Source organism: Scomber scombrus, chromosome 2 (genome assembly GCF_963691925.1).
Source record: "Scomber scombrus chromosome 2, fScoSco1.1, whole genome shotgun sequence".
Taxonomy (NCBI): Eukaryota; Metazoa; Chordata; class Actinopteri; order Scombriformes; family Scombridae; genus Scomber; species Scomber scombrus.
This window is the reverse complement of record NC_084971.1, coordinates 27,364,023-27,391,463: the sequence shown is the minus strand read 5'-3', so window position 1 is coordinate 27,391,463 and position 27,441 is coordinate 27,364,023. Positions and strand designations below refer to the sequence as shown.

The 27,441-nt window shown below is 38.2% G+C and overlaps 4 protein-coding genes across 4 annotated transcripts; 2 read left to right on the top strand and 2 right to left on the bottom strand.

Annotated features, from left to right (window-relative positions):
- Positions 1–84: 84 nt before the first annotated feature.
- abcg2b (ATP-binding cassette, sub-family G (WHITE), member 2b) lies at positions 85–8,453 on the top strand. Its single transcript, XM_062434322.1, has 15 exons — positions 85–236; positions 1,253–1,312; positions 1,399–1,516; positions 1,610–1,765; positions 2,486–2,643; positions 2,892–3,043; positions 3,341–3,433; positions 3,834–3,985; positions 4,743–4,894; positions 5,526–5,615; positions 6,393–6,517; positions 7,667–7,821; positions 7,930–8,019; positions 8,161–8,213; positions 8,306–8,453. The coding sequence occupies exons 1-15, from the start codon at positions 85–87 to the stop codon at positions 8,451–8,453; spliced, it is 1,854 nt and encodes a 617-aa protein (XP_062290306.1).
- Positions 8,454–9,974: 1,521 nt separating this feature from the next.
- On the bottom strand, positions 9,975–10,952 carry LOC133986395 (uncharacterized). The gene has a single exon (XM_062426216.1). The coding sequence runs from the start codon at positions 10,950–10,952 to the stop codon at positions 9,975–9,977; it is 978 nt and encodes a 325-aa protein (XP_062282200.1).
- Positions 10,953–12,491: 1,539 nt separating this feature from the next.
- Positions 12,492–13,607, bottom strand: LOC133986385 (cell death-inducing p53-target protein 1-like). The gene is made up of 4 exons (XM_062426210.1): positions 13,547–13,607; positions 13,355–13,465; positions 12,706–12,880; positions 12,492–12,609 (listed from the first exon to the last, which is right to left on the bottom strand). Exons 1-4 carry the CDS (start codon positions 13,605–13,607, stop codon positions 12,492–12,494), a joined length of 465 nt encoding a protein of 154 aa, XP_062282194.1.
- A 4,926-nt stretch (positions 13,608–18,533) lies between these two features.
- Positions 18,534–26,558, top strand: arpc1a (actin related protein 2/3 complex, subunit 1A). Its single transcript, XM_062434430.1, has 10 exons — positions 18,534–18,620; positions 20,316–20,420; positions 21,184–21,406; positions 21,552–21,659; positions 21,830–21,933; positions 22,031–22,139; positions 23,091–23,166; positions 23,274–23,467; positions 24,959–25,049; positions 25,133–26,558. The coding sequence occupies exons 1-10, from the start codon at positions 18,557–18,559 to the stop codon at positions 25,169–25,171; spliced, it is 1,113 nt and encodes a 370-aa protein (XP_062290414.1). The 5' UTR covers positions 18,534–18,556; the 3' UTR covers positions 25,172–26,558.
- The last annotated feature ends 883 nt before the right edge of the window (positions 26,559–27,441 follow it).

The following is a 27,441-nucleotide window of genomic DNA, read 5'->3' as shown; positions in this document are numbered from 1 at the left end:
CTGTTTGGTCTCCGTGTGTGTATGTCTCTCTGTCTGAAACTCTCTTAATTTCCTTCTGTGCTGTTAACACCACTGGATTCAAAAATGTCTGGGGGGGAGCAGACTGTTCGTGATGTTGAGGAGTATTTCCAGGAACGAGGGCCAACAGTCACATTCAGCAATTTGCACTACTGTGTTCAGGAGAGGCAGCGCTGCTGCAAGAAAGGTCCTGAAAAGTACATCCTCAACGATGTAAGGTAGGACATCATGCTCAACTCCTTTGTGTGTTCATGTATATAGGTCTACCATTATATCTAGTTATCAGTATCATCTGGTGGTGAACGTTTTATAGCAGTCAGAGCTACATAGAGGACATCACACTCATTGTGCTTCTCCTTCTCCACTGATTTTTCCTATTTTTAATCAAACACTGTATGTAAGTTATGAGATCAAGTTTGGTTCAATTTGTGGCCTTTTATCATTACATACATTGGAAATAATTTTAAAGGTCTGTACATTTATGTGTTGTTTCATAAATAATTCAGGCACGCTGAATATAGAAAAGCAGAGTCAACGATGCTCTGGCAGCAGTCAGATCCTAAGCCAAGGGGGATATATTTACATTATCCATTAGTCTTTTCCCATGGTATTGTGATGATACCTTCGGGCCAGAGCCATCCAAGCAGCATACAGATAGTTAAATCAAGCCATCAAAGCATAAATTATGTTTGAAAAGCACATTTTATGACATAAAAGATTTTTGTTTAAATGCGACTGTTTTGATACTACTTTGTTTCATGTTGTACGACTATTTTCAAAATATGACAATATTGATAGTATTATGAATTATATAGATGTCCACTCACGCACAGTGATGGATGCGGTGGCCTGAAAATATTATCTAGCACGGATCTAATGAGTGGTGAAAGATCATTCAAGTCTGGATTATCATACATGTTATCTACAACAACACATACTCAGTGTAATTATAAAGTACAAAAATAAAGTGATAATAAACTATTAAAAAAAGAATGCCTCAATGGTTTCAGAAAATTGAAACTTGTTAAGTCAAATGTCAGAGGTAAATTTTTAAATGTAACTTGTGAATGTAAGTCTTTAAAGCATGAAAACATGAATGTTAATAATCTATAAATGCTTTTAAAGTTAAAATATGTCAAAGTTATTAGAGTTCTGCCTATATACTTTTTTTTTATCTAAAGGAGTTCTCTGTAAATAAATTGATTTGACTTGACTGTTTGATTGGTTCTTGCAGTGGTATCATGAGACCGGGGATGAATGCTATCATGGGCGCCACAGGAAGTGGCAAAACATCGTAAGAAACATGTTTATGAACTCTGACATTATGTCACTGGCACAACCGTAGCCACATTAAAATTAGATTGTCCTTTTTTTTGCCAGGCTTTTGGATGTAATCGCAGGAAGAAAAGACCCTGCTGGACTTCGGGAAGGACAGGTCTTGGTGGATGGCAAGGCCGTCACCTCGGAGCTCAGGCTCAGCTCTGCTTATGTGGTTCAGGTACACAAATCCAGTACATGCACAAATTCTTTGACATTACACACATTGGATTATTCTGACTAGTTTGTGTCTACATCATTATCGTGTTTCCAGGATGATATCCTGATGGGCACACTGAGCGTGAGAGAAAACCTTCTGTTCAGCGCCAACCTGCGTCTCAACCCTAAGCATCACTCATCCTCAGACAAACGCAGCAGGGTAGACGTCATCCTACAAGAGCTGGGCCTAACAGACTGCGCAGACACTAAGGTACACTGCTGCAAACACAATAATATAATACTACATCTTATACCGTTGTTAGTTACACGCACTTTACCGCAGTGGTGGACAGAATACAACAATGTCCAACTCAAGCTTCACAGCTTTAATGATACTTTACTAAGATACACTGAAATTTACTAAGATAGATGATGAAAGATAGAAAAACTTTTAAAATCCTAATTTAATTTAAGAAAAGAAAACAGTGTTAATTGTGATCTTTATTACTCCAAAAGATCTCTTTATGTGTTTTTTCACTGTGTTTTTGTGTGAAATGTTTATAATGTTTATAGTGTATAGAGATTGAATTCCATTTACTGATGAAAATTGTAGTTGACTACTCAAATAAATAATTAATGTTGCCGCTAAACTAACATGATTACCTGTACAAACATACACATACTCAATCATTTATACACACACAAATGCATATACAAATGCAAAAGTATTTTGAGATCTTAGGATCTCCTTAGAACTTTGACACTTTTGATACGACATTATATTATGCTATTATTGCATTCTTACTTGGGATAAAAAGTTTATAGTGTTGTAACTTGTCGCTAACACACTCCTTCTTTGTTGTGAAATACGTCATACTTTGTTTATATGTCATATTCTACAACTGGATGATCCATTACTTTATGGGAGGGAAGAAGCTTTTGAGATAAGCAAGAAAACATGCTCTGTGTGTGTTTGTGTGTTTCTGTGCAGATAGGAACAGAGTTTCTGCGTGGCGTATCAGGAGGTGAAAGGAAGAGGTGCAGCATCGGGATGGAGCTCATCACGTCTCCTTCTCTGCTGTTTCTGGACGAACCAACCACCGGACTGGATTCTAACACTGCAAACTGTATCATCAATCTGCTGCACAAGTACATCAAGAAAATTACAATTTCATCTCACATTTGGCAACACATACTCATTATATAAGAAACAAATGACAGAAGCATACAATGCTGCTGAAAATGGTTGTGTCAAACAGATGGGGTAATACATTTAACACCCACTTAGCTCATGGCAGCCGTTATTAATGACCTGAAAATCATTAGCATCTTCATTGTCTACTTCTGTCTTTTCTGTCACTATGTGTGCTTAAACCAATTTTCATATGTGTGTCCAGGCTCTCCAGAAAGGGTAAGACTGTGATCTTCTCCATCCACCAGCCACGCTACTCCATCTTCAGACAATTTGACCACCTGACTCTGATGCATAAAGGAGAGATGGTGTACGCAGGGGCAGCAGACCATGCGCTTGAATACTTCACAGACCTTGGTACCGTATGTGTGTGGTTGTGTGTGTTATTATATTAAATGACTGTATTGTATTGTCAGCCAGAAATCCCTATGGACATATTTCAGTTGCAGTTTTAGTATTTTATTATTTTAAAAGTCATACATCATATTTAATATTAGTATTATATGAAATGAAAATAAAACTGACGTTTGGTGGTGTACCATGTCAGGAGGTTGTTTGCTTTTATAGAGACTCTCATTACAACATTTTGTGATGTTCTTGTGTTTTATGTGTGTGTGTGTGTGTGTGTGTGTGTGTCTGTGCCTTTTTTTACAGGCTATCAAATAGAGTCCTTCGATAACCCTGCTGATTTCTTCTTGGACATCACAAATGGAGAAGCTAAATGCACATCAGAGTCACTCACTGCAGGTAGACTTAGATAAAATAAAATAAAAATCATTCATAACTAAAGTAAATAACACCAACAACCCGAAGATACATGTCCGAGCTTGTAGCCAATATTATTCTTAAAGTGTGTTTCTTAGTGTTAAAACTTTGACCTGTACAACAGTAACGTCTGTCCAAAATATAAAAGTGATGAAGTGGGAATCATTTTCACCTGTGTTCATCTTTTCAACTCCGACGACCCCCCGGAGATCAACCACATCTCTACACAATCCTTCTATATTCCTAGACGTTTCACCTACAAATGATCAAACCGATCCTTAGTGAGAAGAGTTAACAACTGTTATAAAGGGAACGTTTATCATGTTTTCTGTCCTTATCTACAATATTTTCCGTGTGTAATGAATGCTCTCTCTTTCCATAGCTGAGGGTAAAAACCCGTTGGCCATCAAGTACCGCCAGTCCAAACTGTGCCAGGATGTGATCGAGGAGTTGGACCATGTTTACCAGAGCGTTGCTGAAAGGGTCAAAGGTCAAGACAAGAAAGTTGACTATGTTACCTCTTTCTTCTACCAGGTCAGGCAAATCTAAAAGTTAAAACTTTGGTTTGGATAAAACATGTTTGTGAGGTTTTGATATAAAATAAGTATTCAGGTGAGAGAATTTAAATCTCAGATGTCAATTTTGTGATGAACAGAAACTGAAGTGAGGTCATGATGTCGTGTCGCAGAGTTTAACCCTCCTGTTGTCTTAGAGTCAAGGAAGGAAAGGAAAAAGAAGGAAGGAAGGAAGAAGGAAGGAAAGGAGGAGGAAGGAAGGAAGGGAGGAAGGAAGAAGGAAGGACGGAGGAAAGAAGGAAGGAGGGAGGCAGAATGGAAAAGAGGAAGGAAGGGAGGAAGGTAGGGGGGAGGAAAGAAAGAGAGAAGGAGGGAGGGAGGAAGGAAAGGAAGGAGAGAAGGAAAGAAGGAGGGAGGGAGGAAGGAAGGACAGAAGGAAGGAAGAAAGGGGGATGGAGGAAGGAAGGGAGGAAAGAGAGAAGAAGGAAAGAAAGACAGAAGGAAGGAAGGGAGGAGGGAGAAAGGAAAAGAGGAAGGGAGGAAAGAAAGAACAGTCAAACAGACGGGGTTAATTTTGACCCGGGAGGATGACATGAAGGTTAATGATGGTGCCAGGCAGATGTTATCATGTCACTGTGTTTGGCTGCCCGCTGAATGAACTCTGTTTATAACTCTCACCATGCCCATAAAAAATATTTTTATTGTGTGTGTGTGTGTGTGTGTGTGTGTGTGTGTGTGTGTGTGTGTGTGTGTGTGTGTGTGTGTGTGTGGGACAGATGCGTATTGTGTGTGGCAGGACGGTCCTGAACAGTCTGAGGAACCCTCAGACCTCTTATGCTCAGCTGGCTCTCAACATCTTTTTTGCTATTCTGGTGGGACTCATTTATTACCAGATGCCCCTAACACTGCCCGAGGGTTTACAGAACAGGTACAACATAACCTGCAGCAGAACAGACCATTTCAATTTAACTCAGTGCATCTGCTCTATTTCACTATTTTCTCTCTTTTATGTTCTATTTTCTCTGAACATTTCTCTCATTGTACCTGCATGATATGTTTGTCCTTCCACTCAAAATTACCTCAAAATTACCTCAGAACTACTTAATGAAAACACAAGATAATATCAAAGCTTTTCTGTTTGTTTGGAAGGTTTTCAGTGTATCTTCTAGCCCATTCATGCACACTGTACGTATGCAAAGACACAAAGGAAAGGTTGAGCTGTCAAGGCAAGAATGACAAAAATACAAAAAAAAGGGATTTTTAAATGAAGGTAAGGTATGCAAGTACTGTGGTATAAAGGCTAAATGAAAATTAGAATATAGTTAATGATCGAGATCAGGTGCCATGATGTAAAGATACTGTAATACCTTCAGCCACATGGGGACAGCTGAAGAAATTAAAATAGGAATGTCCAAAGTGGGGCCACAGGCTTTAAATTAAGTTATGTAGTGCTCTCAAATTTATGAGGATAAAACATAGTTTTGCTGCTTAATTATCCTTTAGATGGATGCTCTCTAACTCTCTCTCTCTCCCTCTGTCTCTCTCTTTCTCAACAACAGGACTGGAGCATTCTTCTTCCTTATCATCAACATGGTGTTTGGAAATCTCTCTGCTGTTGAGCTCTTTATCAATGAAAGGGCGATCTTCATGTGAGTGAAAGATAAAGATTATGTATGTAGGTGAGGCATATTTATGCCAAAGGTGAAGATGTTCGTTTCCTAAACAGATTACGTGTAACACATTTGTCTTTTTAATTGCTCCTTAAAGAACTGAGGTTATTCTGTCTTTTTCTTATTTTCAACAAATTCAACAGAAATAATTATCTCTACTTCTCGTTGTCTGGCATTCAGTCCCAAGCCAATTAATAGCATAGTATAGTTTAATTTTTACTTTTATCTTTTTAAAGGTTTGGTCATTTCCAAAAACAGCCAGGCACTGCAGCTTTTAGCAAAATATGTTACTCAGACATAAGTAAATGGTGGAATTGTTGGGGTCTATTTTCAGAATGAGTTATATTACAATTATATTTACAGCGGTGGGACTGTGAGTCTGGGAAAATAAACTACAGTGCACAAGTTCATGGTGTGCAACAATGTGCAGTTGATTTGTGGGGGTTTTTTGTCATTTTTTATATACTAAAGCTGTATCAGGCTTTGGCTACACATGCAATACTAGTAGAAGCAATTCATTGTTGATTTTGGTCTTTTCATGAGATTTGTTAAAAGTCAGAAAATATTAATACTGTAACATGCTGGGATTGGCTCTGTGGTTGTGTCCGGTGTTCCTATGTTTAATTACAATCAAAAGTGTGATGTAATTCATAGGTTCTTCCTCTGATTGCCAGTAAATAATATAAATCCTTTACAGTCTCATATTTTTAAATTTGTTTGCGTATTTCTGAAAGTTTTTGTTAATTTTTGTTGCAGTCATGAGAACTCCAGTGGCTACTATCGTACTTCTGTCTACTTCCTGTCCAAGATAATTGCTGATCTCCTCCCCAACCGCATTATTCCCATCTTTGTTTTTTCAGCGATTGCCTACTATATGATGGGTAATTCACCTGCATGCATCACACACACACACACACACACACACACACACACACACACACACACACACACACACACACACCAAAAGCACACGGTTTATATAGTCATACAGATGCAAGTGGCTGCAGCTAGTCTTGCAACCATTTACTTCATATCCATGAAATAACTATTGTACCCGATCTGCTGTAATTTAGGACTCATGCAGAGATCTTCAAGTCTTTGAAGTTCATTTGTCATTTTACTCAATTTGCCTGGAGTGTGAAAGCACCAAATTATGTAATGAATAAGGAAGCTGCCCATCATTTTTTCTGCATAGACTTCTTTTTATACCAAAAAGGTTCCAGTTATGAGAAGTAAAATCTAGATGACAGGATTGGTATGTCTGCTGAATTTACTGTATGCTGATTGCTTTTCATGTGGAAGCTTCCATATGAGATTAAACAGAGGATGAAGATACACCAGAGGTTGTTCAAATGCTCAGGGAGTTTTTTCTGTCTTGCTATTTACACACAGATGGAAGAAAAGTTTTGGATACATAATATGTATTAGTAAGAAATTGAGCCTTCATGAGCGTTTGCAGCACCTGTTGCAGGAAAAAACCTGAAACTTAGGGTTCTTGTCAACATGTATTTTTAATTAAAACAATTACATTTTTTAAAAAAAATTCTAGAGTCAAAAAGATACTGATTCAGACAGAGTTCAAGGCAATATCATATTTACAGTGCATAACACGAGTGAACTCAGAGTGACTTGCATTCTTTAGATTATACCCATCAGAGGTGGATCTTATTTGCCCTGACCCTGACCTTTCTCTCACACATGACGTCAGCTATGGCCTTGAGTCTTGCAAGTTTTACTAGAGCTCTAATCTACATCTGTGGCTTGAGTGCGAGTTGCTTGTCATTATGGCATTGAGCACACTCTAAAAAGTTAACTGTTACCTGCCAACTTTTTTTAGTATAATAGCGAAATAATGATTACGTAGATAACTGGTTCATTCCCCTAGTGAATGATTATATAACTTGATCAATACTACATTGATTATATCTAAACAAAAGGAGTAAAACAAAATCCCACACATTCTACTCTACTGTTGTATTCAGAGTTTTCCTTTCCTTTTTCACTTGTCTGCATGTCCACCACTCCTCCAGGATTGAAGCCTGCCTTCCTGGCCTTCCTGTGTTTTGCACTGACGATGTCTCTGGTCAGCCTGGCCGGAGTTAGTCTGGCCTTCCTTGTCTCAGCGAGTGTATCCTCATTTGCCATGGCTAATATCCTCATTGCTCTTCCCTTCGTCTTCATGATGGTGAGACACAAAGACACATATACGCATACACAATATGGTATATATATCATATGTTTTTTACTAGTATATATTTTTCTCCCTTATCCCTTCTTCATCCTCTTGTTTTAGGTCTTTGGTGGCTTTCTTGTCAATCTCAATTCCATGCTGAGCTGGCTCTCCTGGCTGAAATGGTTCAGTGTCTTCAAATATGGATTGGATGTAAGATATAGAAGATACACAAAGCAAGATAAGGAGGGTGTGGCTGTGAGAATGACATTTGCAGGGATTAATTTTATCTCTCTTATCTATCTATTTAAAACCAGGAAGTTGTTCAGTCCCATCTCTTTTTCTCTCTCTCAGGCGACATTCATCAACGAGATGACAGGACAGTTCTTCTACAGCAACACCACCATGTGAGTGCTGAGTAATAACATGACCATCACTTAGAGAACAATAACTCGCACACACAAACAAACACACTGAGCATGTCTTGTCTGTGCTGCAGTATCCCAGGAGAGCTGTTTCTGGAAGGCCAGGGCATCGATTACTCTGCGTGGGGCTTCTGGCAGAACCAGGTGGCTCTGCTGGGAATCATATTGGTCTGCATGTTCCTGGCCTATGTCCAGCTGCGGCGAATCAACCGCTGGAAATGATCACTGTCCATTTATTTATGTATCCATCAACCGTGCACTGTGTCTTTATCTTATTTATTTAACAGGCCTCAAATTAAAACACATAACATTTTAGAGAGGAACAACAAAGTCTTTCTTTTATATGCATGCAAAGCTTTTTAATGTGATTATTTAAATTATTATTCACAGTCAAAATATTTGTTGAACATTATACATGGCATCTCTCTCTCTCTCTCTCTCTCTGACTCTCACTCATATTCTCATTCACACACAAACAAGCACACGTGTTGTAACATTTGACTCCCAGGTGGATAAGCTGCCACTAAGCACACTTGGTTTGTGCACGAGGGAATGTAAAGCATCAGCCAATCCAATGTTTAAGTCCTCGCAAAGCTTCTTACGGTCGATGAGAGAGGCAACATTAGCTGCACTAAAGAATAGATGTACAGAATCTGCATTTTATATATTACATATTTATATAGGAAGTCTTTTTGAATGTTCACATTTCTTAATTCTCCAGGTAAAAAAATAAAACAGTCATTGCCTAAAGCTATTCCTCTTTGTAGAAATGTCCCTCTTATTAATACCATGCACAAATATTGAAGAACATTTGAACATTTTTAGCATAATATACAAGTTTTACAAAAATATTATACTGTCAAATTAATTTATTAACATAAAGTATGGATATCAACTCATTAGATGCACAAATACTGTAACACTTGATGTCAGAGCAATGAAATGGAACATACATGACAATAAAGCATTAAAAATTAACTGATTAAAACTCTGTTTCCGACTTAATTTCCCCCTTTAGTAGCTTTAAGGTTGAGAAAATCATCTTATTCTACCATGTTTGACAGTATGAGATTGCCTCTGCTATTCGTGGAGGCCATATGATGTTTACACAGAGTGAACTATTCAACCCCATGATTTTTTTGGCTGCACCTTTGCATTAAATGGTAATACACACATATATCCTCCAGAGTTCAGAATATTTGGTACCTTTGGAAACTTTGGGATCTCCATAAGAAATTAGAATCAATTTCTGTGTGTTAAACAATGTTTGGCTGCACAGCATGATTTTGTACTGACTGTGGAGTCAGTGAGGCTGAAGAGGTTAATAATTAGAGATAACTGTGAATTAAAATGATAAACTAAAGATTAACATCTGTGCTTTCCATGTGAAATTATACTGTTTAATTGGCATGCGTGTTAAACAGCAAGACAGTGAAGGGGGGCTCTGCTGTATTTTAGGAAGATTGCCCAGGTTTCAATCCATGTGAAGAGAAGAAAGCAGTGGAAACTTGTCTTGAATTCTCTCACAATTTCCTAAAAACATCACCACAATTAATTAATATTGTTTCTTAAAAGGACAAGAGTCAATAAAATCATATAGCTGTCTAACTGATCCTGGAAGAGAGACACTGAATGCTGCCACCACAAAAACACCTTTAACTAGTCAACGCAAATATTGACAGTTAATTTCCTGGTTGAACGTCCACACCACACCTCAATTAACCAGTACTTCTCATTTCACCTTCAGAAGCTTTTTACCCTGCTTGCACTCCTATTCCGGCTGTTTCCTACTGTTACTGGTGTGTTTTCCAACCCCCGAAGCCACTCAGTACATTTCAGCACCACACGCTCATCCATACCATAGTACTCCTCATCCTCGTACTCCACATCATCATACTTATGCTGCTCGTTCAGTAGTGAGATTTTCAAAATTGATGTTATATCTCCAAGTTCGGCATCACTGTAGTTTTTAGCAGCCACTCTGCTGTTTGGAGCACCGTATCTCTGCGTTGCTGGTTGATGCCTTTTAGAGATGTTTTCCCTCCTCCGTCTGGAATCTGTGGCACTTCCAGAAACAACAGCTCCACTTCCAGTATTTCTGGCAGCTGAACGTTGATGTCTCTCACTGTTCTTTCGCTGCAGCAGCAGAACAGCCTCGGGCGTGAGTGTCAGTGTGAAGCGGGCCTCCTCCTGATGCCGGGTCCTGGTTTTCACCTCTGGTTCACGCTTTATAGAGCTGTGGCTCACATGTTTGTGCTGCTGCTTCTTAGACAAGGACTCACCTGAGCTGGAGGCAGGAAGGCTGTCTGAGTTTGTCTGTGATGAGGTTAACAGGCGGTCCCTTTTCTTTACATGCAGCTCTGTCCCTGATACTCCTTTGGTGGTTGGCAGATGACTCCTGTGTTGGCTCTTCTTCCCCAGCTGTTTGAGGTTCAAAGTCAGTCGCTCCTTCACTGAGCTGCCTTTGTCTTCTTTTGGGACTTTCGTCTTGGCTATAGTTGGAGATGAAATGCTGCTGATAGGTTTCTCCTTCCCAGTCAGTCCTGACACAGAGCGTGCAATTGACACAGGTGGTATGAACGGCATTTTGGAAACACACAGGATCAAGTAGGAGAGTAGTTCAGTTTTGCGGTTGAAGTGCTGGAAGAAAAAAGAAGAGGGCACGAAGGAGGAAATCGATTTACTGAGGAGGATGAGAGACTCTGATGCATCCTTGGCCATGCAGGGGTCACCAGTCAGTTAGCGTGTCGATGCAAGGATCCACCAGTGTTTGAATAGTTGACATCCTGAAGACATCTTATACCTGAGCGGCAGGAGGGTGTGGAGAAGAACGCTTCAAAGGGCGTGCATGACATTAGAGGAGGGGTTATAGGTTATAGGTCAGAGGTTTTCTTGTGTCTCACATGCTCATTACTCTGAAGCTCAAAGATCTAAAATAAACCGACACTTCTAATCCGCTTGTGTCGTCAGTGAGGGCACGTTTACTATACGCAGTGCCAGCACACATGTAGGCTTAATCCACACGAACTGTATTGATTACTAGAGACAAATCTGTGCATGAGTAATGAACCAACACTAGTAAAAGCTAATTTTGTACGGTTGTAGTTTAACCCTTCAACGGTTTCTGCATCCTGAGGGATAAAGTTGATCATTCGACAAGTTGTGGGAGGAGCATTAAGCGGGTGCACTTTATCTCATGAGAAACACCTAAAGGGGATGAGTCAAGTACTCAGGTCATGTGACTCCATGTCAATGTCCTGAAATCTAATCATTTGTATCAAAACCCAAAATGGCAGCGTATGTGGACAGACACTTCATATTTATTATATTTTGGAGGGATTTTGTTTTAGAAAATATTTGAAGGATGATTTTATATGAATTGCATCTTACAACGCATCTTGGGCCTTGAATGTTTGTATCCAGCAGGACACATTGTCTACATAGGGTTCAGATTCAGAAGACAATTTCACTGGTGACTCTCGTGATTAAGCAGAAGAGGGAGCAAACCAGAATAAATAAGGAAAGATATTTAGGTAACGATAAGGGGAGCACTGCAAATCGTTGTGTTTTGCTATACATATTTTATTGTATGTGTGTGTGCAATAATACATGATGTGTAGTAGTGTGATGCGTCTCTCTAGGTGGTCAGTATTGTTGACTTTTCACTTTTTTACATTTTGTATGTAGAACATGAAAGTAGCTAACTGATATCTAAAATGTTTGCCAAAAAGTTGGCACATGAACAATTCCTATTAATGTTTGATATTTGTATACCCTAAATTGGAAATGTATATCAAGAAATAGAATTTCAATTGAAAAATGTCGTATTTTGGGAAAAAAAACCCATTAAATGCAATTTTAGCCTAGATACATTAAAAAATATATAATTATTAGCAATTATTTAATTTTCCAAAGTATTTATATGTGCCTGCCAATTTAAGAGTTAAGTATCATCCATCTAAAGCAAAATATACACAAGGTGCAAACATCGTGCCTTTATTCAAATATTTGTTCCTCGAGTGTGCTCATCATCAAAAAGACAGAAAACATGTTGAAACACATAGAAAACATTTATTTGTTATGCTTTTGTTACAAAACCTGGTTAAAATATAGTTTAAAACTCAGTTTTTACAAGTTTGGAACTGACTCTTCTCCACTTTACAATATTTTACATTTAAACGTATGAATCTATATAATTGAACCCATCATGACTGATTTGGAGCCAGCTGCACTGCAGTCAGACTGTGAGTGAGTGTATGTTCATTCACAGCAGGTCTTCCTGTGTATGTGGAGGACCCGTCGACAGCGAGGGCAGGTGTGATAGGCATCTTTGAAGTTCTTTACAAAGAATGGAATCAGGCAGCAGCCAAGCACCAACCTGCAAGACAGAAATCATTCATCAGTCGGCATCTTTAAGTGTTTGTGATTGATGCTGGATAAATTAGAGTGGGCCCTCGAGTGCATCTCCCCTCACCCGCATAGCACGAACACAAGACACATGAGCCATGCGTGTTTCCCAACTTTGAAGGTGACCTGCGTGGTGACCTGAGTCTGACAAGAGGGGCATGCTGTCAGAGCTGGAGAGCGATAGAGCTCGGTCTCGTAGCTCACAAACTTCGGCCTCGGAGTAGATGGATAGGAATCAGACACTAGGGAGAAGAAACAGGGTAAAAAATAAGAGAACCCTTACTTTTGAAATGTTTATTTTCTTACAATCACCAACCCCCACACCCAAAGCCCTTATCATCATCTGATTAGTACTGTTTATGCAATTTTTTTTGTTTTTTTAAATAGGTTGATCACAAAGTAAAATTTTGTTTGTACATAGAATTGTTGAAGGGGAATAATTATATGCACAACAGGTAGGTGCAAGTCGATTAGAAAGCAGCAGAAAGCATGCAGGTGGTCATACTTTTTGGTAGTAGCGGTGGAATTAAATTTATGTAGAAATCAGCTATCTACAACAGTAGAAAAACAATCAATCCTTCCCCAACTTGAAATAATTCTCACTAAAAATCTGCATTTGAGCGTAGAGGAAATAATCAGTCAGTCATGAACAAAGAAGACGTTACATTCAGGCCTGTTCTACATATTCAAAATGGAGGCAGAAAGTGAGCGTGAACCTGGTAGAGTCGAGCAGGCAACTCCAGGAGAAAAGGAGAATGAAGGAGGAGGTGGTGCAGGGCTGAAGGGTGAGTGAATGTGGTAGATCCTCACATCTGCTTGACTTTCATCTATAGGCAAAAGCATACACATTTGGAGTTTTTAACTACTATTTCAACAAGCAATATAATTTCAATCGAGGACATTTTTACCTTGTAAGAGGTACGGTGGAGGCGTAGGAAACGGCTCATTTGCTTTTGATAATGACTCCATTTGTTAAGTGATGAACCACAGAGAGACACAGAGTGAATGTGCTGTGATGTTTGGAGTTAGGTTCATCTGAAGGCCTCCCAGGTGTGATGGAGACGTGCTAATTGAAATCTCCTCTGATTGGTTAAATAAGCTATTACCCATAAGGCAATGGTGGTATCTTTAACCTTTACATACTGTTCATATTCTGACTCATAAGTAGTCTCTACACCAATTCACATTCATCAATTCCCCATCAGTCATTAATAAATGTTTGATTAATCTTATGGAGAGAAAAAAGACATTCACACTCACTATTTTATGGTCCAGGAGAACATCTTATAGAATATGATCAATACAACATGTTTGAATGCTGATTTGAGATTTTTTTTTTTTTTAAATAAACACAGGTCTAACTTATACATTTGCATATATGAAAATGTGTATCAGCTGCACAAAAATTGATTACCTGTTTCACACTGTTGAACATAGCAATTAAAAAAGAAAGCATAAAATATAAATAAGCAAGAATTAGTAATGATATACGATATAACCATTTAACACAAGAAATAAACATGATTGTACGAACTATAATGAAATAGGTTGTATATATTTAAGGCGTTTTTTCTATATATGTTTTACTATTATTGTTCTTATTGTTTGTCGTACTTATATTTATTGTTCTTTTTTTCTTAGTGCTACTCTTCTATTTTACTGTCAAACTTGCTGCTGTAATAATGCAGATTTCCCCATTGTGGGACTAATAAAGGGATATCTTATCTTATATTGTCTTATTTTAATGCCCTGCTGAGAGAAACAGTGTCAACAACAGTCTCTGAGGTAGAAGAAGGCAGTAGTGCAAAAGAGTCATAAAAAGTGAGATGACATGGAAGAGGGGCAGGGATTAAAAGTGGAAATGTAAATTTATAATGATAACAGTACAGCTCATGGATCTTTTTTTTTTTTACTGAGGGAAGAAGTTCAGAGATTAGAAATAAAGTGGATTAGGGTCATGATAAGGGGACATTGACTAATGTGGGACATTAACTAACATTGACTAACTAAGCTCCAGTACATTTATCTCTTTATTTTTTCAATTATTTTAAAGCTTAGTATATGCGTACTGTGTAAATTATATTGTTTAACATTACACATTCAAACATACAGGCTACTACTTTTTTTAACCTATCTGATGAAGAAAGCAAATAAAAAAATTGTAGGCCTACTACATTAAATGACCAAATATGGGTATGCACATTTCAGAATGGTTATTGTGATATGGGTGCTTTGTATAAATCAAAGTATTTCTAAGCCTACAAACTTGTCCCAGATTTCAGCATGAACTGTCCCAGATTACAAAATCCACAATTTCTGAAACGATTTGGCACAAGGAACATTAATTGTGCAATCTTCTTTTTGAGTACAATATCTAAAAATTGTCTTCTGATTTAACTCTTAAATACTGTTCATATTCTGACTCATAATTAGTCTCTACACCAATTCACATCCATAAATTCCCCCATCAGTCATTAAATACACGTTTGATTAATCCTTCTGTTTGATTTATTCTTGTGGAAAAAAGACATTCACAATCACTATTTTATGGTCCAGAAGAACATTTTATAGAATATGATGAATACAACATGTTTAAATCCTGATTTAAAAAAATATATATATTAATATTATTAATAAACACAGGTCAAACATGTACATTTGCATATATAAAAAGGTGTATCAGCTGCACAAACATTTTTAAAAAGTATGCATTTTATTTCCATTTTTGTATACTGTGGGTCACATTAGGAAAAGTCCATATAAAATAAATGTTTTACAGTGTTTTTACAGCTCTAAAATGTAAAAATGGGTCACATTTCATAATGATATTAGGTGTTGATATAATGTATTGCAGTAAGAATTGCAAAAAGTCTCCCACATTACCCTAATCCACCCTAGAAGTTATGTTGTATTGCATCAACAAAAAAGGGGGGGAAATGACCCCTGATTCCAGTTCATACAAGACTGACTGGTTTTCAGCCACTGCCCTGCATAAGATGATTAGATAGGGGCAGTTTTATCCCAGCTATGCACTAGATCAGGGATGTCAAACGTACAGCTGTGGGCCAGAACTGGCCCAGCAAGGGGTCCAATCCGGCCCACTGGATAGTAATTCCAATTTTTCTGCTGCTTCAGACGGTTTTTTTCTCCACCTTGACTATGAATACAATCCTCTGAAAAAACAATACATACATATATTATTAAAACATATATATTAATTCATATCGGGACCATTTATTTAAATCATTCATGTGCAAATTGATAGTTAAATTGTTCAAATTGTTGTTCAAATTCGCTGATGACACTACAGTAGTGGGTTTAATTACCAGAAATGAGGAATCAGAGTACAGAAACCATATCTCATCTCTGCTAGACTGGTGCAGTGCAAACAATCTGGAACTCAATGTTGGTAAAACCAAGGAAATAGTTGTGGACTTTCGTATTAAACATGAGGACCATCCACCCTTGACTATCAACAACATAGAAGTGCAGCGGGTACACAGTTTTAGGTTTCTGGGAGTGACCATCATGTCCACCTTGAAATGGAAGGACAATACCTGTATGATTTTAAAGAAAGCTCACCAGGGACTATTCTTTTTAAAACAGTTGAAAAAGAGTGGGGTGTCTAGCAAAGGATTGCTACAGTTTTACCGGGCAGCTGTGGAGAGTATCCTCACCTATGCTGTAACTGTCTCGTTTGGAAACGTGACTGTAGAGGAGGAGAAGCAGCTGAACAAGGTGGTGCGCAGCGCATCAAAAATCACTGGGTGTGAGGTTCCATTGCTTTCAGAAATCTTCAAGGCCAGGTTGCAGAAAAGAGGCCTAAAGATTTTAAGGGAGCCCTCCCACCCAGCTAACTGCCTACTGAACTTTCTCCCCTCTCATAAAAGACTGAGTAGCGTAAAAGCAAGAACAACAAGATTTAAGAACAGCACATACCCCCAAGCTGTGTGACTTTTTATAATAGCAAATAGGTTTATGCATGATTTTAATCATTATTGTTTACCGCATTGTGCTCTTTAACATGCATTATGCACTTTATTCAGCAGCTGCTGCTGCTCTAATGCACTTTAACATGCATTTTGCACTCTATTCTGCTGCTGCTGCTGCTCTCCCCCCACAGTACTGTTTTTCTAAGTTTCTATGTTTTACTTTTAATTGGATTTTATTTATCTTATTTATGCACTTGTTTTTATCCTGGAATGCTGAGAGTGAATGTTGATGTATTTGTGAGACCCACTGCAACAAATTCCAATAGACTATGTCAACATGGCAATAAAGTATTGAGTCTCTTGAATCTTGAATATCAATCAGCAGCCTCTGTGCAAAATAACATGACAAAAAAACAGACAATATCGTTGAAATTGCACTCATTCTTCTTAAGTAAATAGATGGTTTATTATAGTAAAGTTATAATAAATATTATATATTATTTGTGTGTTATTATCCAATGGTTTTACTGTTTCGGCCCACACCAGATCAGTAGTAGTAGAGTTTGACACCCCTGCACTAGATGGTGGTGTTTTGTAACCGGTTAGGTGACTTTTTGCTGATCCCCATTTGCTCCAGCAGAGGAGCTCTACTGTGCTGCCCTCAGTTTTTAGAGACGTCGACGTGAGACCAGCCAGCAGCCTTTAATATTCACTTGAATGTTAACACAGCTAGCGTGATGATGCTAAGCTAGCTGTCAGCCAAGGCATCACACGGGTTTTGCTGCCGAGTTTTAGCTACCGGATGCTCCCGGTCGTCTCCTCCCGGCCGTCTTGACATTCCCCCTTCAACATTCCTGGACGAATTCGTGTCGACTGACCAGAGTCCGCGAATTCAGGTCCACTCCTGATCTAATCTTTTCCCCACTTCTTCCAAGCTAGCGTGACTTAGCTCGCCGGCTAACGAGTGACAAACCCCCCCCCCCCTTTTTGGAGGTAAGTTAGCACGCAGCGGCTAGCGGAATGTACGGGTTAATGGTGTAGCTACCGTCCGGGATAAAGGCAGGAAAAGCCGGGGTCTGATGCAGAGAAGGAAGGCCTTGTAGTGCCAGTTTATTGATGTTATTTTTCAAAATGACCAATCTGGTTGGTTGCTAGGCCTAACTGACACCAGTTAGACGTCAGTAACGGTGGTAACGGTTGATAGTGTTAAACCAACTAAACCACTCGGCTAGATTATCAATAAATCACCGTAAAAATTACACTAACTGAACATTTAAGTCAACTTTAGGCCAGAAAATTGTTCAACTGAGGGAAAGTTGTATCTTTTGCTCGGTGACATTCAATAATCTTAAGCAGCCTCTCAGTGTTTTGACTGATGGCTAATGTAACCGAGCTAACACAAGCTGAAACCCGAGTAACGCTGCAATAAAGTTAACTTGTTGTCACAACAAGTGTAGTGCCAGTTTATTGATGTTATTTTTCAAAATGACCAATCTGGTTACTAGGCCTAACTGACATCAGCTAGACGTTAGTAACAGTGGTAACGTTTGCTAATGTTACCGATTTACACCGAGTAAACCAACTGACCCACTCGGCTAGATTACCAATAAATCACCGTACAAACTACACTAACTGAAAATTCAAGTCAACTTTAGGGCATAAAATTGTTTAACTGAGTGAAAGTTGTATTTTTTGCTCGGTGACATTCAATAATCTTAAATAGGCTCTCAGTGTTTTGACTGATGGCTAACACAGGCTGAAACCCCGAGCTGCAATAAAGTTAACTTGTCCCCTTTTAAGAAATAATATGAGAGACTTTATATATGTGTGTGTGTGTTTTGTCAGCTGTGGGGAGGTTTTTATGGCCGGTGGAGATCAAGTTCAGTCCTTGCTTGTGTTTTATTGCTGTTTGTCGCTTCACTAAGTTATTTTATTGTGCTGTGTGACTTTCGCAGAGCTCCACTTGAGGACCACACCCAGACAAAGATGTCCCTTCATCAGTTTCTGCTGGAGCCCATCACCTGCCACGCGTGGAACCGCGACAGGACACGTAAATAACTTATCTTCATTATACACTACAGACAAATTAAAGGACACATTCACAATTTTTTACCAAGTCTGTCTTAAGGCAATAGTAAGATGCCAAGATACCATACCATCATCCCTCCTGTTCATACTGACCATAAGATCCCTTCATAATGTATTAACTAAGTAAGTGATCGGGGCCAAAATCTGCAGCAAAAATGTGGTTAAAAGTTTATTTGAAGCCAATGTGAAGCTTTAGCTGATCAAATTAGTCATATCAAATGCATTTTTGCATAATATGACAGTATGGACACACAGTAGAGTTACATTGAAAACACATTTAAAGGGATCTTCATCGTTAGTATGAACCAGAGGATTGATTACAACGAGAAAAAACTAAAGCCCGACTTTTATATATTAGTCAGCTGATATTATTTGCGATATTGACCTATCACAGATATATCGTATTGGTGAATACGTTGCCCATTAGGTGCTGATATATTTTTATTTTTATTTCTTTTAAGTTATATAGACAGCATTCTATGTATATTTGACCCTTTTTCTTAATTCAAGTTTGCATATGTTGTTGTTTTTTTGTTTGTTCCGCATTCTTTTTTATTCTTAACAAAAATATTTATTTTTTTGAACTTTAAAAAAGTTTTTATGTGTTTATTCAAAACACATAAAAACACATACATTGTGAGGGAGATGTACAATCTATAATCAAATTAAAAGTACATAATACATCCTATGAAATGGAAAACAAAAATAAAAACCCAACAAAAAGAGGTGGTTAGAGTCCTGGTATTGCCTGTATCAATGGTGACCATCTTTCAATAATTATGTCCATTTTCAGTTGTAGTCTTGCTGTGGTTTTTTCCATGATAAAAACATTTTGTACTCTGTCTCGCCACTGTGTTATGCTGGGGGGCTGTGGCTTCAACCAAGAAAATGTTATCATTTTTCTTTGCCATTTAAAAGCAGAATTCTTAGTAGTGTCTTCAGGTTTTTACCTGTCACGTTGTCAGGAACTATACCCAGTATGTAAAGTGCTGGGTTTAAGTCAAAATGTATACCCAAAATTTGTTTTATCTCCTTTTGGACATTTTTCCAGAACTCCAAAAGTTTTGGGCAGTCCCAGAAAATGTGAGTAAAATCCCCCACTGCTCCACCCCCCCTCCGGCACAATACACTTTATTGTTAAACTTTAAAACATCATAGGTTCATTACATTACATTTAAGCGATCATTATAAAAAAAAGTGTGTTTATCAATATATTCTGTACATATAATATTACTGGCCAATATATTGATATCAGAATCTTTTTACTCCCTAATATTGGTATCGGCATCGGCCCCAAAAATCCAGTTGGGCCAAAGAAAAAACCTCTTTCAGTGTTCATATGAGCACCTGACTGTTGTTTTAAGACAAAACTGTGAACCTGTCTTTTAAGTAACTGCAATAGGCTACAGGTCATATAATTAAATATTGGTTATTATAGAAAAAAGTGATTATAAATATATGTGAGTAGGAGTGTATTTTCTGCTAAATGAAATTAGGTTGTGTTAGTTTGTGTTTGGAAGATTTCTCAACTTAAACATTTAAGTTGTCCAGCTTGTTGTTTGGCAGATACCAGGAACTGGTCTAGCTTGTTTGTTAACTCTAAGTCCATCATGTTTACATTTTGGTTTTCCCTTCTCTCTCCCCACCCCCTCCACAGAAATTGCCATCAGTCCTAACAACCATGAAGTTCATATTTATAAGAAGAGTGGCAACCAGTGGGTGAAGACCCATGAGCTGAAGGAGCACAATGGACACATAACAGGTATACAGTCAGAATGATGATGCAGTTATCTCCAGTGTGAGACAATTCTTTTTCTTTATTGATTTATCTGCTGTTTATTTTCTTGATTAATCGTTTTGTTGATACATTTCAGAGGGTACAACTTAAAAAAATTACTAAAATGATTATTGGATTTATAAAGTATTTATCTATGTAGATAATTAGTGGTGAAATGTCAGGTAATATACAGAAGGAAGTCTTCTGCCTGTGTCTCCAAAAGTTATCAGTATGAAAGCTAATGAAGTCAGGAGTACGGGCTGATGATTAATTTCATAATGATTATTATTAAAGTCAGTCTATATTCACTTTGTCTCTTTTCTATCAACGCAGCAATTCATGAATATTTTGATTATCGATTAATCTGCCCATTTTTTTCTCAATTAGTCAAATAATTGTTTAGTCTATTAATATTAAAAAATAGTGACACAATGTCTCAGAGGCCACGGTGATGTCTTCAAATTAATTGTTTTGTCTTAACAGTCAAAAATGTTAAGATATTGTTAAGATTCACTGTCATCTATAATGAGGAAAAACAGCAAATCTTCATATTTAAGAAGCGTGAACCATCAAATGTTCGACATTTTTGCTTGAAAAACAACTGAAATGATTATTTGATCATCCAAAATTTTGCAGATTAATGTTTTGACAATCGGCAAATCAATGAATCGAATAATTGTTGCAGCTGCACCTTCTATAATTTTTGATTCATCTTTGGCTTAATTATTGTCTATTTCTTGTGTTGTAGGTATTGACTGGGCTCCCAAAAGTGACCGTATAGTGACATGTGGAGCAGACCGTAATGCCTATGTGTGGTCCCAGAAGGAGGGCGTATGGAAGCCCACACTAGTCATCCTCAGGATCAACCGAGCTGCCACCTTCGTTAAGTGGTCTCCGCTGGAGAACAAGTTTGCAGTCGGCAGCGGAGCTCGACTCATCTCTGTCTGCTACTTTGAGTCTGAGAATGACTGGTGAGATAATTGATGAAGATGTTGTAATTTAATTCAATAAGATTCTTTTTATTATCAATTCATCTTTCAATTATTTTCTTGATTCATTGTTTTGTCCATAAAATTGTCAAATTTTAAAATTGTGTGCTTCTCCTGTGTGCTTCAGGTGGGTAAGCAAGCACATCAAGAAACCAATCCGCTCCACCATCCTCAGCCTGGACTGGCATCCTAACAACATCCTGCTGGCTGCTGGATCCTGCGACTTCAAATGCAGGTAGGAGTCACGGACAGTGAATTTTTAAACATTTCCGATGAGGCAAGAGATGAATTTTTAAATGATTGAAAACCTGCCAACTTCCTCTCACTCTTTCTCTTTTTTTTTTTATTCCCCTCTCTCTTTTTTCTCGCCTTTCACTCTCCCAACCCTCCTTCTCTGGCCTCCAGGGTGTTCTCAGCCTACATTAAGGAAGTGGAAGAGAAACCAGGCCCCACACCCTGGGGCAGCAAGATGCCATTTGGGGCTGTGCTAGCAGAATTTGGAGGAGCAGGTCTGTGTCCGTGTCTTTTGTGTGTGATGTTTAAAAAAAAACATGTTTCATGTTTCAGTTTGAACTAAACCAGATCTGCCTTTTTTGTGTCTGTTAGGAGGAGGGGGTTGGGTCCACTCTGTCTCTTTCTCTGCCTCTGGTAACCGTCTGGCCTGGGTCAGCCATGACAGCACTGTTACTGTGGTGGACAGCTCCAAGACTGCCAGGTACGTTAACGCCTATGCATGAAAAGATCAGCAATAACCAGCAATTACTTCCTGATAAATTCATCAAATTAATCCCAGAAATATCTTTATTTTTTATTTTATGCCAACTACATTATAGTCAAAAGTATTCTTAACCATATGATTTCTGACATACTACAATAAATATAGTATTTGCCCTTTTTCTTTTCTATTCTGTAGCTTTGTGTCCACACATAATTAAAAGGTCCCAATTTCAAGTTTCAGAAAGCACAATACAAACATAAAGTCATCAGAAGCAATGGCAGTGGTTAAGCTGCAATAATACACGAGGAGGAAAAAGATGATGAAGAAGTGGACCTGGCTTCTTTTTTGTCTTGTTTTCACAGCAACTAAAAACAAAAAATGATGAAATGTTTTCATCCTTTCAAACCAAACGGGGAGATGAGATTGACAGATTAGTCTTTTTGAGTTTAGATGAGGAGGTTAATGTGTCTTTAGTGATTTGATGACCTCTAAACAATGGGCAACCTCTTTCATTATATTAAAATGAAAGAGCCATCCATCACATTAGGAAAAAAAAAGAAGTCAACAAAATCAAAAAAAGTGCTTCTATTTCTTTCGCTACATGAAAAAAATCAGTTTCAATCGCTGCATATTGGTGTCCGCTGTATGTTTGTTGGTGCTGCTTATAAACCATGAGTCATAATCCGATCATCAAATTAAGGTGCCAGTAAGATGAGGAGGTGAATCAGACCCACAGCGGCACTTAACTAATTATATGGTGTCGTCAACAAACTGCAGGCGACATGAACTGGGGGGGGGGGGGGGGGGGACTTAACTACAGCAAACACTACGATGTCAGAAAACTGCACCGATTTCTATGATGAAATTTTAATATCATTTGTAGTACACTGCCTGATTAAGTGTAAACCAGCAGACTCTGAAGGTAATGGTTGATGTGTTTGTGTTTAGTCCTTCACAGATGAAGACGGAGTTCCTTCCTCTCCTCAGTGTCATTTTTGTGTCAGAGAACAGTCTAGTAGCTGCGGTAAGAATAACACACTCACACTCATACTGTCACATGTTTCCATGCATAAATGTGAGGTATTACATTTTAAATGTACCGTGTGCGTTTGTTTCTGTCGGCGTCTCCAGGGCCACGACTGTTGCCCCATGCTGTTCCGTTGCGACGACGGTGGGACGCTGACATTTGTGTCGAAGCTCGACCTCCCCAAGCAGAGTATCCAGAGGAACATCTCTGCCATGGAGCGTTTCAGGAACATGGACAAGAGAGCCACCACAGAGGACCGCAACACTGCCCTGGACACACTGCACCAGAACAGCATCACGTAGGTTCACACAGCCAACAGGGACCAGAGTAGGGCAGGATTCACCATTAGAGCCATTTTACAACAGAGTTTGACATAAAAGTTGAAATACTAATGGAGTTTTGAGTTGTCACTATATGACATTTAGTAAATCTGAGCCCCAAGAGTTTCTCTGTCCTTTTCTATAATTTTTATACACAGGTGAGAATGGATTTTTTTGCAATATATATTTTTTGCAAATGTGTACATGTTAACAGTTTTGGTGGAGGCTTCAACCACATGTATACAACAAAGTAGAAAAATAAAGAAAAAACAATAAATAAATTCAACTAGTGCCGGGCGATATAGACAAAATCAAATATCACGATATTATTGACCAAATACTTAAATATCAATATTGTGACAATATTATAGGGATGACGACTGGTGTTTTCACAAAATATTTACACATGAGATTTTTGATAAATAATCATCAGTAATGTGGATATAATGACTGGTTAAAGGCAGATAATAGAGCAGCTAGAACAGTCTGATCAGTTCACAAAATTACACTGAACTGTAATACAGCCTTTAAAACCAGGAAAAGACATTTATGCCGTATTACAATATCCAAAATCTAAGCTGATATCTAGTCTGATGTCACAATATTGATATAATATTGATATATTGCTCAGCCTAAATGCGATTTAAGGTAAAATATGAGGATTGAGTGAGAAACAGGATAGTGAAGAATAACAGGACATCCACTAAATGCATGTAAAAGGAAGAGAAGGAAAGTGACAGTGAACTTACTACTAAGCTGTGTGGTAAATGTAGCGTTTAGCTACAGTTGACTTGACCTGTAGAAGAGTGCTCATGAAACCCAGTAAAACTACAGCGGTAATGTGCGTTATGTAACACAAAACATTGGCTGGATAAAGGTGGAAAAGATTAACAGAGGAACAGTGTAGCTGTGTATGTAACATGTACTGCATTCGCCCAAATATACAACGACCCACCTCCCCCCTTTCTACACATAGTTCTTTTTAGAGATACAACACACTTTCATGCTAAGAAATCATCCTCCTTGAAGCCTTTTCTCTCTTTTCTTATTCCTTAAATATAACAGGACCTCCTCTATTTCATACTTAATTTACAGAAGAAATATTATCTTTGATTTTCGATGTTGTCTTGATTTAAATAAGAAATGTTTAATCTTGGAAATATAAAATAAAAATACAAAACAGGCAATGAATTCACAATGTGTACACACCAGCATGTACACATTTAAATGTTTACACTGTCTCTTAATGGGTGCCTCCAGTACTTCTTAGCCTAATTTTAGAAAAACACTCGTTATTTCTCTGTTTCCACTTTCCTAATGTACGTACATGGCATTAGGTATATTTTTGATCATCAGTGACAGGCTGTTGTCATGGTTACATTGGTTGTCAGCATAAATGCATAATTATTTTTTAACGTAGACACTTTTCCTCTTTTTAATCCTCTTTTAAATTTCCGTCTGTCCCCCAGCCAAGTGTCTATCTATGAAGGAGACAAAAGGGATTGTCGCAAGTTCTGCACCACAGGCATCGATGGAGCAATGACTATTTGGGACTTTAAGGTACGCACACACACACACATACACACACGCCAATACTCTTCTTCTCTTTCAGCACTAACTCTGTCGTGTGTTTTCCTCCTCAGAGTCTAGAAGCTTCTATCCAGGGTCTCCGCATCATGTGAAGAAATCTTGTGAATGAATGAAGAGACGCTGCGGCCTCACTTCTGCCCCTTCGCCCGCCCCATCTCAGTCCCCACCCCTCCTCCTCCCCCTTCCCCTCCTCCCCCTCCATGCAACTCAGCCAGTAACATACACAACTGACCACCTTATCGAGTGTCTGCTGAAGCACTGACCAGACCCTAACACACTCTTTGTGGGTGTGTGCAAACACTCTCACGCACACTAAATTAAACACGCATACACTACACTACACACACACACTACACACACTGAGCTGACGTGTGACATCACTGTTGATTTTTTTTTTGTTTGTTTGTTTGTTTTTAAAATGAAGGTTAACCATGTGTCAAAGTGGGGAAAGGTCCTCTGACACGTATTAAAACGTGACGTGAAAATGTGTGTTTTTATGTTCTCTAACCTCCTGTACCAAAAGATGAACACTAAAACGGTGTGTTTTATCCAAAAATCAGACTGTATTTCACCTCAGATTAACCTTGACATGATCTCTGAATATCAATATTTTTAGTAGATCGGAGAATGTGATGTTTCAACTCGCTGGAAGGATGGTAAGTATTCTCCAGCAGGTGAAGTCATTGTTTAAAGACCGTGTAAAGTGAATTCAGACATTTTCTTCTAAACACATTAAATAGGTCATAAATGTATTTCTACAAAAGGTGTAAAAAGCATTTCAACCATTTAGATTTGAATTGTGGAGCTAGGCTTCACAAACTGTTTCAAGATTTCTGTGTTCAGGATTTAGTGGGCGGGTCTGAAAATCACATCATAAACCCGCCCCTGCTGCTGTAGAGGTATAAATACATACAGCGCACACTACTACTACAACAGTCTACAAGAAGCCAGTTAGCTCAGTTAGCCACCGAGCTAGCAGCTGCGTTAGCAGCAGAAAGCTCGCAGAAGAGGTGGTGACTTTGAGTGACAGGTGACACTTGGTAGGGGGCGGGGTTTCAGTGAACTCGGCGGGCACGCCCACAGCTTTTGGGAGCAGAGAAAGAGGTGGATTTTTACACAACTTTGAAGCCTAATTTCATATATTTGGTGATTTGTTTAATCATTCAAATTTGGCAGGGTGGTTAACAACACACTTTTCTGTGGTATGTCAAACTCAGAACACATATTTATTCTTACTTTACACAGACTTTAAAAACTACGCCCCCGGGTTTATTGATGTTCTCTGGTCATGTTGCTGGTTGGCTGTAGAGCGCTGTACAGGATCTGATGGTGGAGAGAGAAAGCAGCGGTCTTTAAACCCTGTGCGGAGTCTCGGCTGGCCAGCACTAGACTCTAGCTACTACACTAAAACAACACAAGATGGAGGATTTCTATGTAACTGAGGTAGACATGAAATAAAGATGAAATACATTTACAGAACACAACTCAACTCGACTTGTTCTCTTCCTTTTGTGCTTGCGCCTCGCTGACACAAGTGGGCGGACAGATACGAGCTGCTTTTTATGTTTTTTTTGGTCTGCCTAGTATCTGCTAGCAGGGTTTTGTTCCTCAAGCAAAATGAAAATAATGTAATAACGGTTGTTAAATTAGACTAAAATATTTGCCTTTATTGAACTAATTGTGCATTTATTACAAAACAGACACCCTTACATACTGTTCAAGGTCTAATTCAACCCATTATTTTACATTGGAGAGAAGAAGGGGGAAAAAAACCTTTTCTTTAAGCTAGAAAGTTTGACAACTTATCTTCATGTGACCCAGAATATATGTGATATATATAATGGAAATATTTTACAACTTTCTAAGTGTTTTAGTGCAGCTGACACAAAATTACACAATTATGTATAGCGACTAATTATGAGGGGATATTGAGAAAAGCCTGAATTTGAATATATCATTTTTTTTATGAACAACTATGAATTTTTTATATTATATATGTAATATATTATATTTTGCTTTTTTGCAACGTTAACGTCTCTGTGAAGCTTCAAGTGTTAACATGCTGATGTCTCCCAGGAGATGCTCACCATCTTAGTAGTGTTGTGTCCTAGCGTGCTTAATATTTATCAATTAGTACCGCTGAGGTTAATGGGAAGGTCATCAGTTTTATATTTACAGTACATTAGTCATGCAGGCACTTTTAATTAGAGTGACTTATAAAAGAGGAAACGCAATCAAGCGTTAGAGGAAAATGTCTCAAAGAACCGTGGTACAAATTCTCAAATAGATGTTAAGTGAGAAAGTGCTAGACAGAAGTTTTTTATTATTAAAGTAAGAAATGACAGGCCTGTCACAATAATTA

Bases quoted from the DNA above. Each gene is read 5' to 3' on its own strand.
- abcg2b (XM_062434322.1), top strand. From the start codon at position 85: ATGTCTGGGGGGGAGCAGACTGTTCGTGATGTTGAGGAGTATTTCCAG. The intron at 1,517-1,609 runs GTACACAAATCC...TCGTGTTTCCAG, and splicing joins GCTCTGCTTATGTGGTTCAG to GATGATATCCTGATGGGCAC. The intron at 8,214-8,305 runs GTGAGTGCTGAG...TCTGTGCTGCAG, and splicing joins TTCTACAGCAACACCACCAT to TATCCCAGGAGAGCTGTTTC.
- LOC133986385 (XM_062426210.1), bottom strand. From the start codon at position 13,607: ATGGAGTCATTATCAAAAGCAAATGAGCCGTTTCCTACGCCTCCACCG. The intron at 13,466-13,546 runs GTAAAAATGTCC...TTTTGCCTATAG, and splicing joins TCCACCGTACCTCTTACAAG to ATGAAAGTCAAGCAGATGTG. The intron at 12,881-13,354 runs GTTCACGCTCAC...TCTTCTCCCTAG, and splicing joins TGCCTGCTCGACTCTACCAG to TGTCTGATTCCTATCCATCT.
- LOC133986395 (XM_062426216.1), bottom strand. From the start codon at position 10,952: ATGGCCAAGGATGCATCAGAGTCTCTCATCCTCCTCAGTAAATCGATT.
- arpc1a (XM_062434430.1), top strand. From the start codon at position 18,557: ATGTCCCTTCATCAGTTTCTGCTGGAGCCCATCACCTGCCACGCGTGG. The intron at 20,421-21,183 runs GTATACAGTCAG...CTTGTGTTGTAG, and splicing joins GCACAATGGACACATAACAG to GTATTGACTGGGCTCCCAAA. The intron at 25,050-25,132 runs GTACGCACACAC...TTTCCTCCTCAG, and splicing joins TGACTATTTGGGACTTTAAG to AGTCTAGAAGCTTCTATCCA.